This window comes from Furipterus horrens, unplaced genomic scaffold, assembly GCF_987537825.1.
Source record: "Furipterus horrens unplaced genomic scaffold, mFurHor1.1.pri manual_scaffold_4, whole genome shotgun sequence".
In the NCBI taxonomy this organism is placed as follows: Eukaryota; Metazoa; Chordata; class Mammalia; order Chiroptera; family Furipteridae; genus Furipterus; species Furipterus horrens.
In genome coordinates, this window is record NW_028327174.1 from 140,387,388 (window position 1) to 140,403,938 (window position 16,551).

Here is a 16,551-nt window from a genome sequence, read left to right on the forward strand (position 1 = left end):
TGGCTACCTTTGTCTTGCAAAGTTATTTCTAACACAAATCTCCTCCCAAATTATAGCTTTGATGTCTATATAAAGACTAATTCAATTTGTCATGTTGTGTAGAAAAAGTGTTTGTCATCACAAAATAAGTAACAGGGAGAAACAAGATGGCGGAGGAGTAAGTGGAAGCTACACTAACTTCCTCCTAGAACTAGTCTGGATTTACAATGTAATTTTGGAGAAATCATCTGGAATAACGAACCGAACACCAGCTGGAGAGAAGTCTTATAACCACGGAGAGACAGAAAAGGCCGCTACATCACAACGTGACCGGTAGGGAGTGCGGAGACGTGGAAGGGCTGGCTGGGCTCCCACGGGTGGCAGCTGAAGGGGCTGAGAAACAGCTCAGCAGCCGGGGATTCCCCCTGAGAAGGGCAGGGTCTAAACCCCCAGCTGGGCTTCCCAGCCTACAGCGACAGAGTGGAAAGTAAAATAGTATCAGCTGTGAAAAGCGAAAAGCCACAGGCTTTCTTGCTAGCCGGAGAGAAACAGCAGGAGAAAAAGAGCTCTTAAGTGGATCACATACGAAAATATTTTGGCCACCACTTACCCTGGGCTCAAGCAGAGGGAAGGCAGAGAGGACTGGAGACACTTGGGGAGAATTTGGCACGGTGGCTTTGAGGGGAGAACTGGAGGAGCAGCTGACTGGGTCCCAGTGCTGACTCATCCCCAGTACTGCGGGTAGACCATTCCCCTCCAAGTGGCGTCAGCCTGAGGGGAAGCAAAAGCCCTGCCTACAGGAATTAAGCTGCCACACCCACAGTCCTTAAGCCTGACAGCTAATCACAGATTGAATAGATTAACAATCAAAGAAGACAGACAACAGCAGTAGATCCCTGGAAGTCTCCAACAGGCTGCCTAGGGCCAGACTGGTACATGATCTGACGCCACCAGAGGCAGATCCAGGAAGTGCAGATCATTCCAAGAAGCACCAACAAACAATAGGAGTCAAAAAAATGGGGAGACAGAGAAACAACCTCCCATCAAAAGGAAAGGTAGAATCCCCAGAAAGAGTGCTAAATGAAATAGAGGGGAGCGAACTATCAGATATGGAATTCAAAACATGGATTATGGAGAAGCTGAATGAGCTCAGCGGAAACTTCAAAGAACTCCAGAAAAACTACAAGGAACTCACAGAAAATTACGTGAGCATGAAAAAGGACATAGAAGCTATCAATAAGAGCCAGGAGGAAATGAAAAATACGATCTCTGAATTGAAGAACACAGTAGAAGGAATTAAAAGCAGGCTAGAGGAAGCAGAAGATCGGATCAGCGAGCTGGAGGACAACCTACACAAAAACTCCCAGACAATGCAACAAAATGAAAAAAGACTGAACAAGACTGAAGAGGTTCTAAGACAGCTGCAGGACAACATGAAACGTAATAATATCCGTATCATAGGAATTCCAGAAGGAGAAGAAGAAGAGCAAGGGATAGAAAACCTCTTGGAAAAACTAATGACAGAAAACTTTCCTAACATGACGAGAGAAAGAGTCACGCAAGTCCAGGAAGCACAGAGGGTCCCAATGAAGATGAACCCCAACAGGCCCACTTCAAGACACATCATAATTAAAATGCCAACATTCAAAGACAAAGAGAGAATCCTAAAAGCAGCAAGAGAGAAACAACTAATAACATACAAGGGAGCTCCAATAAGGCTATCATCAGATTTCTCAGCAGAAACACTACAAGCCAGAAGGGAATGGCAAAAAATATTCCAAGCAATGAAAAACAAAGGCCTACAACCAAGAATACTCTACCCAGCAAGGCTTTCATTCAAAATGGAAAGTGAAATAAGGAGTTTCCAAGACAAAAGAAGGCTAAAAGAATACATCTCCACCAAACCAGCATTGCAAGAGATGCTAAAGGGTCTGCTTTAAGAAGATGAAGAAACAGAGAGACAGAGAGGAACACGAGTACAAAGGGGGAAAATGACAATGAATAAGTACTGAAAGAAAGAAGGAACTTCTACCATTTGCAACAACATGATTGGAACTAGAGAGAATTATGCTTAGCGAAATAAGCCAGGCAACAAAAGAAAATTACCTTATGCTGTCACCTGTTACAGGAAACTAATGAACAACACAAACAAATGAGCAAAATTGAACCAGAGGTATGTAAACAAGGAATAAACTAACAGTAACAAAGGGGGAGATGGGAGGGAGAGAAGGGGTAAGAAGGGGAAGGGTCTAGTCAAAGAACATGTATGAATGACCCATGGACATGGACAACTGGGTGGGGACTGACTGTGGGGGGGGGCAGGGTGCAGGGAAGCAAGAGGGGGAAAAAAAGTGAGACAACTGTAGTGGAAAAACAAACAAACAGAAAATTTTTTAGTGGGGGGGGAATAAAAATATAAAGAATAGAAATGCAAGTTCAGTGAATATTAGAAGGACAAGGATTTTCCTTCCGATAAGACAGTCCTACAGATTTAGAGACTGGTATGTGGGTTATGTTACATAAATTAACATGTGTTTTCTGTTTTCAAAGGGCATAAGCCTACAATCTCATTACCTGAGTGATTATCTGTATGCATAGGCCTCACTTAATCCTGTCTGCATTGCTGCCTCCTGAGACTCAATGGTTTGGCTGAACTAAGTGGCTGGGTTGGTGAAGAACGGGGTGGTCTGTGGGCTTCACTTTAAAACTGGTTTCTCTTTTCTATCCTAATGGCTTGGACAGAAAAAGCCCAGAGGCCTGAGATGGGGGAAACCTAAAATATTTCCCTCAGTCCAAAATAAGTATAATGGGCAAAAGGGTTTTGGACAGGTGAGATGTACCTGGCACACCTTCCTCCAAAGAAGCCCTTCTTTTCCCTAATGTGGGACATTGAAAAATTAATACCTGTCTTTTGTCATCTAGTGGTTACGGATTAAATGATGTCCTTTAACCCTGTTGCCCCCAGAATACAACAAGGATGCCAGCCTGTCAAACCAAGCATGCCGTTGTCCAGAGACAGCCAACCAACCTGGAGTCTGCACGATCCTTCCCCTTGTGGGAAGGCCACCCTCCCCTCCACATCCCCACTCTTATTAGGGATTTCTTGACCCACGGGTAGGTAGGACGACGACCATGTCCAGCTTGAAGCAGCTAGAGGAGCTCGAGACCTTCATCCATTGTCCTTTATAAGATTGTAAAGGGTCTTAAGTCTGAGAGGGAGGAATTGTTATTTTTTATTGTTAAAATATTTAACTAATTAATTAATTAACTTTAAAAAAAGAAGAAGAAGAATATATGAAAGGGTGAGGCGGGAGAGCTTGTATGTACGACCCATGGGCATGGACTTGGAGAGGGGATTGTTGGGGAAGGGGGGTGCTGGGCGGAGGGGAGCAAAGGGGAAAAAAAATTGGAACTATTGTAACAATATAATCAATAAAATATACTTAAAAAAAAAAAAAAAAAATAAGTAACAGAAGAATGATGGAAATTTACTTGAAATTTTAACTTAATTGGTTAGTGAATTTACAGTTTGAATTTGTCCTATCTCTCCTTCAAAATAACTTCCATATAATCTAAAAAAATGAAAAGTACACCAAAGTGAGAACCTGAAGACTTGTAATCTTTCTCCACATTAATTACTCAGTCTATGATCTGAGTAAGTCATAAATCTCTCTCTGCTCATGTATAAAGGGGGTTAGATGTAATCAGTGATTTTCAAACTGGACTATGAAATCTTGGGAATTCTGTGTGTTGCATGGGAGAGAGGTTAACAGAACATGATTAATAATCTTCACTATACTACTTAATAAAAGGTCAAGGCGCTGGCCAGGTAGCTCAGTTGGTTAAAGCATCATCCTGACATGCCAAAGTTGCGGGTTCAATCTCCAGTCAGGGCACATACAAGAAGCAACCAATGAATGTATAAATAAGTGGAAAAATAAATTGATGCTTCTCTCTTTCTCTCTCTCTAAAATTAATAAATAAAATTTTTTTAAAAAATCACTATACTGTAAGATCTGCACTCATCCTTTAATATCCAAAGTCCATTCTATTTCTTTTTTTCAAAAATTTCAACATTTTAATTTTATTTTTAAATTACAGTTTACAGTCAATATTGTTTTGTATTATCCTAAGGTATACAGCATAGCGGTTAGACACCATTCTATTTCTTTATGCTATTAAAAACTGCTAAGTCTCTCATTTTAAATTGGAAAAATACAATAGAAAATGTATACAAAGGTCCCTCTCAAAATCACGTAATTTACGCAATGGAAGTCACCCAACTCCCACAACCTTGAGAGATCAACGACTAGCAATTATTTTCCCTTTCAGCAATCCAGTCAATTACTGCACTAATGCAATTTTTAATATCATAAGCATTAAAGACATATTTAAGAAACTATATTATTTTTAAAATACCTGTACTATCAATTGTAACTCTCTTCTTTCTGCTTCCCATTGTTCTGCTTGTAATCTGAACTCCTCCAAAGCTGTCTCCCTGATATGAGACTCCATTTCATTCTTCTCCTGCTGATGTTTTTCCAACGCTTCCTTTATACAAATAAAATCTTGCTTTACTATTAGATCAATAAAAGTTAACTTCCTTCCTTCATCCCCAATTTAAATGTACAAAGGATCCTCCTTACATATCCTGTTAAAACTTAATATAATTATGTTAAAATCATTAAAGCTATTATAGTTTGATCACCAAAATACAGATCTGAATAAGAAGTTACGCTTACCTACTTAATTTAAACAACATTTTATAAATACATTTGTAGGCATATATTTAAAACCAACTTTTCTGAAAATTTTAACTTTAAAGGTTTTAATAAAATGTATTATATGATAGAGACAAAAACGAAATACTTATACTTTATGTAATCTCTATGTAAACACCCTGGCTGGTTTGGCTCAGTGGATTGAGCGTCGGCCTGCGAGCTAAGTGTCGCTGGTTCAATCTTCCAGTCAGGGCACATCAGAGAAGGAAAACTCTGACTCCAAAAAACCTCCGCTGCCTTGCGGCATACCTCTTCAGGGGAAAGGCTAAGGGAGTAAACCCCGACAGAAAATCCGGAGCCGGAGTCCCTAAGGCGGTTTGACGTTGTAGTCAACACCGGCAACTCCTGCCGCGCACCTGAAGCCAAGCTGTATTGACTCGTCTTTCCCTTGGACCCTTCAGCTGTGAAGAGAGGGGGCGTCTGCTGCATGGGCAACAGCAGACCCTCCATATCACCCTGCCCAGGCTCTGTAGCTTCAGCTTCACTGGAGAGGACACTCCAGCGTCATCGCAAGATGTCGATTCAACACGGGAGGAGACAGATACCGTGTCACTCCCGAGTCGGTCTGCACAGCCATTCTCGGTGGTGCAGATAGACTCTTAAGAAGCTACACCATCGTCTCTCGAGACGGACGGCTGCCGATATTCTATGTAAATCTATGTGTAAAATAGATAATATGAAAATCTCTAATTACCTGTGAACAGACTATCTGGATTATCCCTGATAATGTATATGTAATCTGACAGAAAACTCTGTATATCCAAAAGAGGAGAATGAAGGAGTTTATACAACTAAACAGGATAAGGAAATTCTAGAGTGTAAAGAATTTGAAACGTCAAAGAATATTTTTTAAAAGTCTGGACTGTCATTCATTTCTAGTTCTACAGATAAACAATGTTGGCCAGAGGCTTTTCTTTTTGGGTTTTCCTGGTTGTGCTACATTTACAAGATCTAAGTTGGTTCAAAATCTTAAAAATACAAAATGCAAGTTTCTTGAGAGATAGGTTTTCTAACCTGTAGGGTTTCAGAACTCAGTGCCCATTAACACAAGGAGAAAGATTCTGTGGTTTACATGAGAGAGAAGCAAAGCCCAGAGTGTCCATGTAACAAAAACTTGGAGCTGCGTAATAAGGGTTGTCCTTGAAACTTTCACTAATGGAAAGCTATCACAAGACCCTTGAGGCTTTTGCTCCCTAGGGCTAAACAAAGACTCCTATTCAAACTCAAATTCCCCCAAAGTGAGTGTCTGTGCAGATCAGTTCAAAGCCAATGGCGTAAAATCAGAGTTCTCCCATCAGGCAGCTGATCAAGATCGTGTAACTGGAGGTGCAGGCTGACTGACGGTGAGGAGTGCCGCCACCATTCCCCCTCTTTTCTCGTGGCTCCAAGAGATGTGACATGGGGAAGGTTACACAGACCACCCAGGGACTTGAGGTACCAGTCGCCACCTAAATTTCCATTTCAAATACTAATAGAGGCCTTATAGATAGATGCCAACGCACCATTCTAGTAGTAAACAAGACACAAACTATGACTGTTGCCGGGAAAAAAAATCAAAAGATCTGTTGACGATGTCTGGGATGCATGTGTCAAAACTTTATATTTAGTAAATGTTTTTGTAAAATTATTTTTAGTGAAGATTTATTCCAGAATTCTGAAAAGCTATTTACAAAAGCTATTTTTTTTTTTAATTTACTGGTATATTTTAATCTTTTTTTTTTTAACATAAACTGGTACTTCAAAAATATGGCAAAAAAAGACAATTCAAAATCTATCTTTTAAGTGGCTGGCAACATCAACTTTAAACCATACTTGTACTTTGGAGAGTAAAAAGGGGGTGGGGAGGAAAATAAGTACCTCATAATAATTTTAGTAAAAGGTCATCAAATTATTTATGTGTCATATTGTTACAGAAATGGGGTGTCCATAAAAACCCCAGAGCTTGAGGATAGGGGATGGGGAGAAGGAAGCAGCTTTCAGGATGCCTTCACATGCCTGAGGCTGGTGGCTAGTGTCTTTGTTATGCAAACGAATTGGATGCTTCCAAGGCCTCAGGGAGATGGGAGGGGTCTTGGGCCAGGGGATGGTATGGAAAAGGCACACAGAGCCTGCGTGAGGTTCTGTGAATGGTCAGAACTGGGGACCATGCCGACTGCATAATAGGACGCAGTCAGGGATTTAAAAATAAGCAGTAGACATTTCAACTGGATCTGACCATGCTGTTTTGAAAAGGGGATTCTCTCCATGCGGATTACAAAGAACGGTTCTCCATGCAGTTTGCAAGGAGGGCAAAGGTGCTCACCATGCAGATTAAAAACGGGAACACCATGCAGCTTTGAGACACACCTTGCGGCTTGGAGAAGGGGGAATACCTTTGTTGTTTTGGAAAGGAAAGGCTGGGAATTCACACGGCTCTGGATTAAAAGCTGGTGGGCACCACAACACAGAAAGACCTCCCCAATCGGAATCGAATGATTGGCAGCTACCGGTAAAGCTAAACTGTGTCTAGAAAGTAGGGAAACGGTATCTCTAACTTTTCTAAAACTAGCCTGGTTTGGTAGGGGGGGGCAGAAATATGTGTTTGTGGGTGTTTTAAGGAATATAAGACTTAACAGCAGAAATCCACAAATCTAAATCTATATAACTATTAAATAAACAATTCTTTTTCTTTTCACCAAACTCTGGTATTCAGAGTTATGATTCTGGCGGCGGGCAATCGGGCCCCTGACTAAACAGCCTGTGGGTTCTGTTTCAGTTGGAGCAGCCCAGGGGTTCTGTTACAGTATCTCTACAGATAATAAAGCATACATCGGATGCATACTTTTTTATGTTTAGTGTATACTCAGACCAAATATAGGGCCCACATTTCTAAAATTCCAAATTTTCATGCTTTAGACAAAAAGGGCTATAGGTTTTTGTATTCTTACAAAATGCCCATACTATATATGTTTATTTTTTTTTAATTTTGATCAGAGATTTCAAACTTTTTTACAAAAGAAAAAGTATACATATTAATGTATTCTAAAGCATATTACAAAAGAGACCTGCAAAAATTACTCTAAAAAGGAAAGAAGAAAGAGAGAGAGGGAAAAAGGGAGGAAGAAAACCAGATTTTCTTGCTTTCTGATAACTATTTTCCTTTCCAAGGACAACTTCAAATAATGCATAACACATATCAATGAATATTATATACAGCAAAATTCCTTTATAAAAATCTTTTACCTGTAGAGTTTTCTCTAGTTTGCTTTTTTCTTTCATAAGTAAATCATATTCTTGATTGCAATTTTGAATTATATTGTCTCTTTCCTCCAAATCACATTCAAATCTTCTGCATTCTTCTTTCCATTCCTGCTCGGAAGTCTGAAATGCTTTCTCAATCTCATTTGCCCTTCTTTGAAGTTCTGTATTCTGAGCTATTAAAAAACATAAAATAATAATAGGTATATTTACAACCATAAATTAAACCCCTAGAGTTCAAAAACATAGGTCTTGGAGCTGATTTCATTTACAGCACGATTTTAGGACAAATCCTGTAACCACTTCAGACCAGAGAACTCTTGAAAAACTCACTGTCCCAGAGCCAGGATCCTACCATTTTTTTTATGTCTTCTTCCCCTCCAGACAAAGGTGATTTGGGCATAAAATGATATGAAATATTTCCAGAGACATGCCCAGGTTTAGATGCACCTCTAGCATCACTGCCACTCTTTTTCTCCTATTCAAGAAAATAAATCAAATGGTTTTTTTTTTTAAAGACTGACATATAAGGCTACTATTTTATTCTATGGTATTCTATTCTATTCTGTTTTTATTCTCACCTGAGGACATGTTTATTTATTTTAGAGAGGGAGGGAAACAAAGAAGAGAAACATTGATTGGTTGCCTCTCCTAAGTGCCCCAACCAGGGACGAAACCCACAACCCAGGCATGTACCCTGACCAGGAATCGAATCCACAGCATTTCAGTTCAAAGAACAATGCTCCAAACAACTGAGCTACACCGGCCAGGGCATGGCAACTCTTTTTAAAAGACTGATAGATTATAAGTTTTGATATTTGACTATTTGGCAACAACTTAGTTGTAACACATCTTACACATGAGACTCACAAAATTGAGACTGACCCTTAAAACTATGATATTTACTCCCCCCAAAATTAGGCTCAATCCCCTCTCATTCTAATAATAAATACCCCAACAATAACAAATACATCACCAGGGTTGCTGCTCTGTTTCAGCATTTAGAAAAGAAGGAAAGAAAGGCTACCAGGTCTGGCTCCATTACCTACCCCCAGACTCTCAGGATAAAAAGCCTCTTGTTTAAGTTTTTATGAAGATCAAATGAGGAAATATGAACATACTTCTTACATAAAAATGGTGCAGTCAGTAGTATTGTTTTTAAATTATATTTGTGTGTTGAATGGATCGTATATTCCAAATGTTCAAAATTCAAAGGTAGAAATGGTACCAAAAAAATCTCCCTCCCATCCAGTTATTTTCACTAAGACATTATTCCATGGTCTGGCAGCCTGTATTGCAGGTAAGAAGTTTGAGATCATTTTGATTTCTGTCCCTCTGCATGTGGCTTGTTTTTTTTTTGTTTGTTTGTTTTTTCTTTTGTTTCCTCTTTGAAAGTTTTATAATCTTCTCTTTGTCTCTTTTTCTAAAATTTCATAATGCTATGCTTCAAGTGGGTCTATTTCTTCCATTGTGGTGAATATTCAATGGGCCCTTTCAATCTGACAACTCAAACATAACCTTTAGTTCTGAGACTTTTTTAAAATAATTTCATTAATGACTTATCCCTCTTTGTTTTCTCTCATATTATTCAGATTGGTCCTCAAATTTTATTTTATTTTCTCACCTATTATTCTACCTTTGTCTTTTAATACTCATTTCTAAAAGATTTCTTCCATCTTCATCTTCCAATGCTTCTATTGATATTTTTCATTTCTGATTTCACATATTTCATTTCCAAGAGCTTTCTTTTTCTTTTTTTTCTTTCTTTCTTTCTTTTTTAATGGGATCTAGTTCCTGCCTCACAGGTGGTATATATTCTCTTTCAGCTCTGAGGATATTAATGCTACTTGATTGTTAAGTTTTCACCCCAAAGAACATCTGATTCTTCCAAATTAACTTTTTTCTCTCCATTTCTGAGGCTTTCCCTAAGTATCTGGTAATTCTTGCTTGTTTGCTCTCAATTAAGAGTAACCACAAGGTGAACGAGCACCTTTTATCCCTCCTAGATTCTGAGCTTGAGTGTGGAGCTTCACACCAGTGATCTTCATTGAAAGAGAATGTGGCTGGATTATTGATCAGTATCATTAAGTTTTTCTTCTTGGCTTAGTCAGGTGATGCACAGAAAAGTCTTCCAAGCTCCCATGTGAATGTAGAAATCTGGTGACAGCTTTTGGGGAAGCCAACAGAAAAAGGAAGCTGGCCCCAGATGCTGCAGCTCAGTGGATTGAGTGCTGGCCTGTGACCTGGAAAGTCACCAGTTCGAGTCCCAGTCAAGGCACATGCCTGGGTTTCAGGTCAGGTCTCCAGTTGGGGGCATGTGAGAAGCAATCAATTGGTGTTTCTCTCCCTCCCTTTCTCCCTTCCTTCCCTTCCCTCTAAAAATAAATAAATAAATAAAACCTTTTTTAAAAAAGCTGGAAGAAATAGTTCCTCAATATTCAGCATTGCGTAAGATATTGCTGTTTTTCCCAGTCTGGAGACCCTCTATTTTATCAACTCAGAGATTTCTCCCCAGTGAGAACAATCCAGAGTAGCATGCTTATGGAAGGGGACCTAAGCACAAACAGCTGCTTCCAATTCCTACTTCCAAAGGCATCAGGTGCTTCCAGTTCATAAGCCTTTTGACTTCTTGACAAGTCATCTGCCAGCTTTCCCCATTCCTGTTGTAGGATTCTATCAACTCAGATCTGCTAATCAGTTATCCCTCATCCATTTGCTTTCCAGCTTCCAAAATTTTCTTTCTTGTCACGTCTCTTATTCTCTCAATCATTATGAGATTACCTTTTTTTTTCTTATCCTCCCCCAAGGATATTTTTTCACTGCTTTTATAGAGAAAGGAAGAGAGGGAGAAGGGAGGGGAAAAGAGAGGGAGAGAAACATCAATTAGTTACCTCTCACATGCGCCTACAAGGGACATTTGCCCACAATCCAGGACATGTGCCATGACCAGGAATCGAACCTGAGACCTATCAGTTTGCAGGACAATGCCCAACAGAGCCACACCAGCTAGGGCAAGGATTATCGTTTTTAATATCCCATAGTTCCATTAGGCTGTTTTTTACTCTGCCCTCAGAATTTTATCATAAAATTTTTCAAAAATACATAAAGTTGAAAGTATTGAACAGTGAACACCCAATAAAACCACCTAGACTCTATGACTGTTAATATTTTGCTATATGTGTTTTATCACACATTCATCTATGCATCTATTCATTTATCCACCCATCAGACCATACTTTTCATGCATTTCAAAGCAAGTTGCAAATACATTTAACACCGAAATAATTCAGCATTCATATTGTTAACTAGCATTAAATGTAGTTTTATGTTTTGGAGGTAATATTTACATATGGTGAAATACACAACTCTTAAGCATATCGTATCATTCAAAGAGATCTGATAAATGCCCACACTACACTCATGTCGTCGTCGTCGGCAGCCGTCCGTCTCGAGAGACGATGGTGTAGCTTCTTAAGAGTCTATCTGCACCGCCGAGAATGGCTGTGCAGACCGACTCGGGAGTGACACGGTATCTGTCTCCTCCCGTGTTGAATCGACATCTTGCGATGACGCTGGAGTGTCCTCTCCAGTGAAGCTGAAGCTACAGAGCCTGGGCAGGGTGATATGGAGGGTCTGCTGTTGCCCATGCAGCAGACCCCCCCTCCCTTCGCAGCTGAAGGGTCCAAGGGAAAGACGGAGTCAATACAGCTTGGCTTCAGGTGCGCCGCAGGAGTTGCCGGTGTTGACTACAACGTCAAACCGCCTTAGGGACTCCGGCTCCGGATTTTCTGTCGGGGTTTACTCCCTTAGCCTTTCCCCTGAAGAGGTATGCCGCAAGGCAGCAGAGGTTTTTTGGAGTCAGAGTTTTCCTTCTCTGATGTGCCCTGACTGGAAGATCGAACCAGCGACACTTAGCTCGCAGGCTGATAGGTTACTCATGTAACCCTATCAAAATACAGACCATTTCCTTTAACCCGAAGTTTCCTCATACCTTTTCCCAGTCAATCCTTACTACTAACCCATCCCAGAGGCAACCACTATTCTGATTTCTTTTTCACCCACAATTAGTTTTCTGTCACATATAAATGGAGTCATACAGGATGTCCTCATGTGTAAACTTCACTCAGCATAATGGTTTTGAAATTCATTCATGTTATTACATGTATCAGTAGTCAGTTCACCTTATAGCTGAGTAGTATTTCATTGTATGAATATAATACAAATTATTTCTTCATTCTCTTGTCAATGGACATTTAGTTGGCTTGATTTTTCCAATTTGTGGTTGTCATAAAGGATCTGCTATGAAAATTGGTGTACAAGTCTTTTCTAGGCAAATGTTTCTCAGGGAACAATACCAAAGAATGAAATTGCTGGGTCATAGGATAAAGATATGATTATCTTAAGAGAAACTGCCAGACCCTGGCCAGATGGCTCCATTAGTTAGAGCGTCATTCCATACACCAAAAAGGCTGCAGGTTTGACCCCCAGTCAGAAGTCAGAGTACATACAGGAGGCAACTGATCACTATTTCTCACATGGATGTTTCTTCCTCTCTCTCGCGCGCACGCTCTCTCTCTCTCTCTCTCCCCCTCTCCTTCTCTCAAATCGATAAAAATATCCTCGGGTGAAGATTTAAAAAAAGAAAAAGAAATTGCAGTTTTTTTTCCAAAGTAGTTGGTTGAACCATTTTATTCTCCCACTAATTATAGGGGTTCCAGTTGCTCTACATCATCATTAGCATTTGGTACTGACAGTTTTTTCAATTAGAGCCATCTGATGGACATGTAGTTATAGTCACAGTGATTTTTAAATTTGCTTTTCCCTAATGACAAGTAAGGTTAAACATTTTTCATGTGATTAATGGCCATTCCTCCATTTCCTCCGTAATATGTCTATTGAAATTATTTGACTTTGGGCAAGTAACTTCCCATCTTCCCTGGACTTGAATATCTTCGTAATTAAATTAAAACCATTAACTTTAATTTAATTATCTGGTGTCTTGCAATCCTTTTATTCCTAAATGGTATAGTTATTAAATGCCAGAAGTAATCAAAAATACTTCTGACCAGTGGCAATAACCCAAGACAGCTGGCCAATACTAGGGTACATAACATTTGCAATATTTATAACTTAACATTTGTTTAGCCCCATGCAGTTAATGAAGCACTTTCATTTTCTTATTTCATCCTTAAAACAATCTAGGTTCAAATATCTGGAACGAGACTCAAAGCTAAATCTTGTAAATTCATGTTTAGTGTTCTCTTAATTAAAACCTGCTCTGAACAAAAATATTCACAGCAACCTTATTCTTAATAACCAAATCTGAGACACAACCCAATGCCCATCAATAGCATGGTATATTCACACAATATAATACTAAACATCAATATGAAGTTCATACAACATTATAGATGAACTCACAAACACAATGTTGAAGGAAAGAAGCCAGATACAAAAGAGTACATACTATATGAGTCTATTCACATAAAGTACAAAAAAAGGGCAACATTAGTCCTTTTTATTAAAAATCAGGACAGTAGTTATCCATGTGGAAGGACTTCTGGTAATTTCATATTCCATGATCTGGGTTCCTGTGATTAGTTTACACTATTTAGGCACATTTCTTTAATATATACTTAAGTAAAAAGATTTTAAAAAGACAGAACTTTTAGAGTTAAATCAACTGCCTTTTTCTTTTCTGGGTACCACACTCTAACCCAGTGGTCCCTGAACCCAGCTAATTAACAAAGTCACCCGCGGTGGTTCTTGGACATCCAGATTCTCTCAAGCTAGAGATTCTGATTCAAGACTACATGTGATCAAAGACCTAAAATATATGATTTAAAAGAAAAACCTCTATGTGACTGCTGATTATTCATGGAAAAAGTGCCCTAAAAAGTGATTAACAGGATCTTGAACCCCTTTTTCTATACATACACAACATTCAAAAAATTAATGTAAAGTAGATGAATGTTCACATAATTGCCAGAAGACTTTAAATACATCCAGCAAAGACAGTCCATCAAAGGCCAGTCAATGAATCAAAACCTTACTTCTGATCCTATATGGAATGTATACACGACACTAAGCAATGATATACAATGAGGTCACAATTCTTCTCATGGGAAGAAACAGAAGTAGTCTTACCACAGAGTTTTTCTTGGATCCTATGGGCCTCAGCTAACCTTTCTTCAGCAGCCCGTCTTCCAAAACCAGCTTCCTTTCTAGCAACAGCCAAGTCGTATTCCAAACTTTGTCGCAGTGCTTCTCCTTTTTCAACCTCAGATCGTAGCTTGGCAATCTGGCTCTCATAGCTTGCCAGCTAAAAACAGATTTCTGATATCATGAACCAATATTAAAATATGTCTCCAGATTATGAGATCATTCACCCAAACATTTAAATTTCTTAGAAAAACATGTTTTTGTAATATTTATAAACAAGAACTTACAAACTTATACTTTCTGAAACCCTGGAAAAGAGAAAAGAAGCACTAGCCTATCTCACCAAATGACAATAGTATTTTCTTAGTTTAGAGAATCTACCACAGAAAATAAATTTTTTTAATTCCTATATGGACTTCTTATAAAAATAAAGGAAAATTGCAAGTTTTAATCAGATAATAGTCATACTAAAGAAATGGGAAAAAATGCATGACACATAGTAAGCATTTCAAAATTCATTCTTGCCCTGGTTGGTGTAGCTCAGTGCATTGATTGCAGGCCTGCAAACCGAAAGGTCAAAAGTTCAGTTCTCATTCAGGGCACAGGGCTAGATCCCCAAATGAGGACATGTGAGAGGCAACTGATCAATGTTTCTCCCACACATTAATGTTTCTTTCCCTCTCTTTGTCCCTCCCTTCCTCTCTCTCGAAAAAATTAAATCTTTTTTTAAAGCAAATAAAAATTCATTCTTTCCTCCCTTCCTCCTATTCCCTATATGAAATCAAGAAGCAAATTGCATCAAAATATATGTTTGATAAATATTGTCTATGTTATTTCTCTTGATTATGACATTACTGATAGAACATAAAGAAATTAAAATGCCAGCTTTGCAGGGACTTTTTAAAGATTTTTATTTATTTATTTTTTAGAGAGTGGGGAAGGGAGGGAGAAAGAAAGGCAAAGAAACATTAATGTGTGGTTGCTTCTCTCACACCCCTAACTGGGGACCTGGCCCAGAACCATGGCATGTGCCCTGACTGGGAATCAAACCAGCGACGCTCTGGTTCACAGGTCAGCACTCAACCACTGAGCCACACCAGCCAGGGCACCAATTTTGCAGGAATTTTAATGAACTAATATCTAATCTACCTAATATCTAGACAACTATATATCTAATGACTAGATTTAATTTATCTATTATCCTTCCGTGAAGTAACGTGACAGAAGATAGGTCTGAAAATTAGAGTTAGATGATTTAGTCATTTCTCACTCTAAAATTCTATGGTCGAATCAATAATCCATTAAATAAACTTAAACACTTGCGATATGCCAAGTACAGTGAAAGATATAAAAACAAGTATTATAGGGCTCCTAATCTCAAGGAATTCAATGCTATAGAAAAGAAAGGTATATGGCATAGTTTTAGACAAGAGGTAAAAATATTAAGAGTAATTCAAAGAAAAGCAAAATCATTTATTTCTGGTGAAAAAGAAAAATGGTAGATGAGAGAGAATGCTAGAAAAGTATCATTTAGGAAAGCACTGAGCTACATCAAATAAAAGACATGAATTTCTGCAGGACAACATCAGAAATTACTCAAGTAGCTATTAAAAAGTAGCAGCAGTTACCCTCTTTTCCACATGTAAAGAATAAAATAATTTTCAACTTAAAATTTAGAAAAGCAAATGCCCCCAAAACACTATACTTACAAAAAAGTAATTTACAAATATCTTTTAATAGTTAAAGAAAAAACTCATAAAACAACCTTAATTACGAGGAGGAGTAGACTTTCAGTCAAGATGGCAGCATAGGCAAACATGGCTCACCTCTTCACACAACCACATTGAAATTACAACTAAATTATTAAAAAGCTATCATTCAGAACCCATCGGAAATCAAGTTGGATGGAAGTCTGACAACTACAGAATTAAAGAAACCACATCCAACCAGACTGCTAGGAGGGGTGCAGATGCAGAATGAGCTGGTCTCTCACCCATGTGTGGTGGATAAAAATTCAGGGAGGATATCTCAGTGGTGAGGAGTCCCAGCCCCACACCAGGCCTCCCAGCCCAGGGTTCCAGTGGCAGGAAGATAAGTCCTCACAACTTCTGGCTGCAAAAACCAGTGGGCATTGAGTCAGTGGAAGAAATCACTAGAGTCCAAGCAGTTCCTCTTAAAGAGCCCACACAGACTCACCTACTCAGACTCACTCCGAGTTCCAGCACTGGGGTAGCAGCTTGAAAGGCACCAGTGGCATACAGGGAGAAACTGAAGTGTCTGGCATCAAAGGGAGCAGAGGCCATTGTCTCTTTTCTAAACCCTCTCCCCACAGAGCTAGCAAGCTGATGCCACATCTGAGACTCCATTAACTGGCAAATACTGTTTGACCCCC

The 16,551-nt window shown here is 39.1% G+C and overlaps 1 protein-coding gene across 1 annotated transcript in view; it reads right to left on the minus strand.

The window, feature by feature from the left end:
- CCDC171 (coiled-coil domain containing 171) overlaps positions 1–16,551 on the minus strand; it is a 298,734-nt gene that overhangs the window by 264,157 nt on the left and 18,026 nt on the right. The window contains exons 4-6 of the mRNA XM_090274081.1: positions 14,145–14,319; positions 7,983–8,173; positions 4,399–4,530 (exon numbers count right to left, since the gene is read on the minus strand). Of these exons, the coding sequence (XP_090130207.1) occupies positions 4,399–4,530; positions 7,983–8,173; positions 14,145–14,319 (498 nt within the window). The remainder of the gene's footprint in view (positions 1–4,398; positions 4,531–7,982; positions 8,174–14,144; positions 14,320–16,551) is intronic.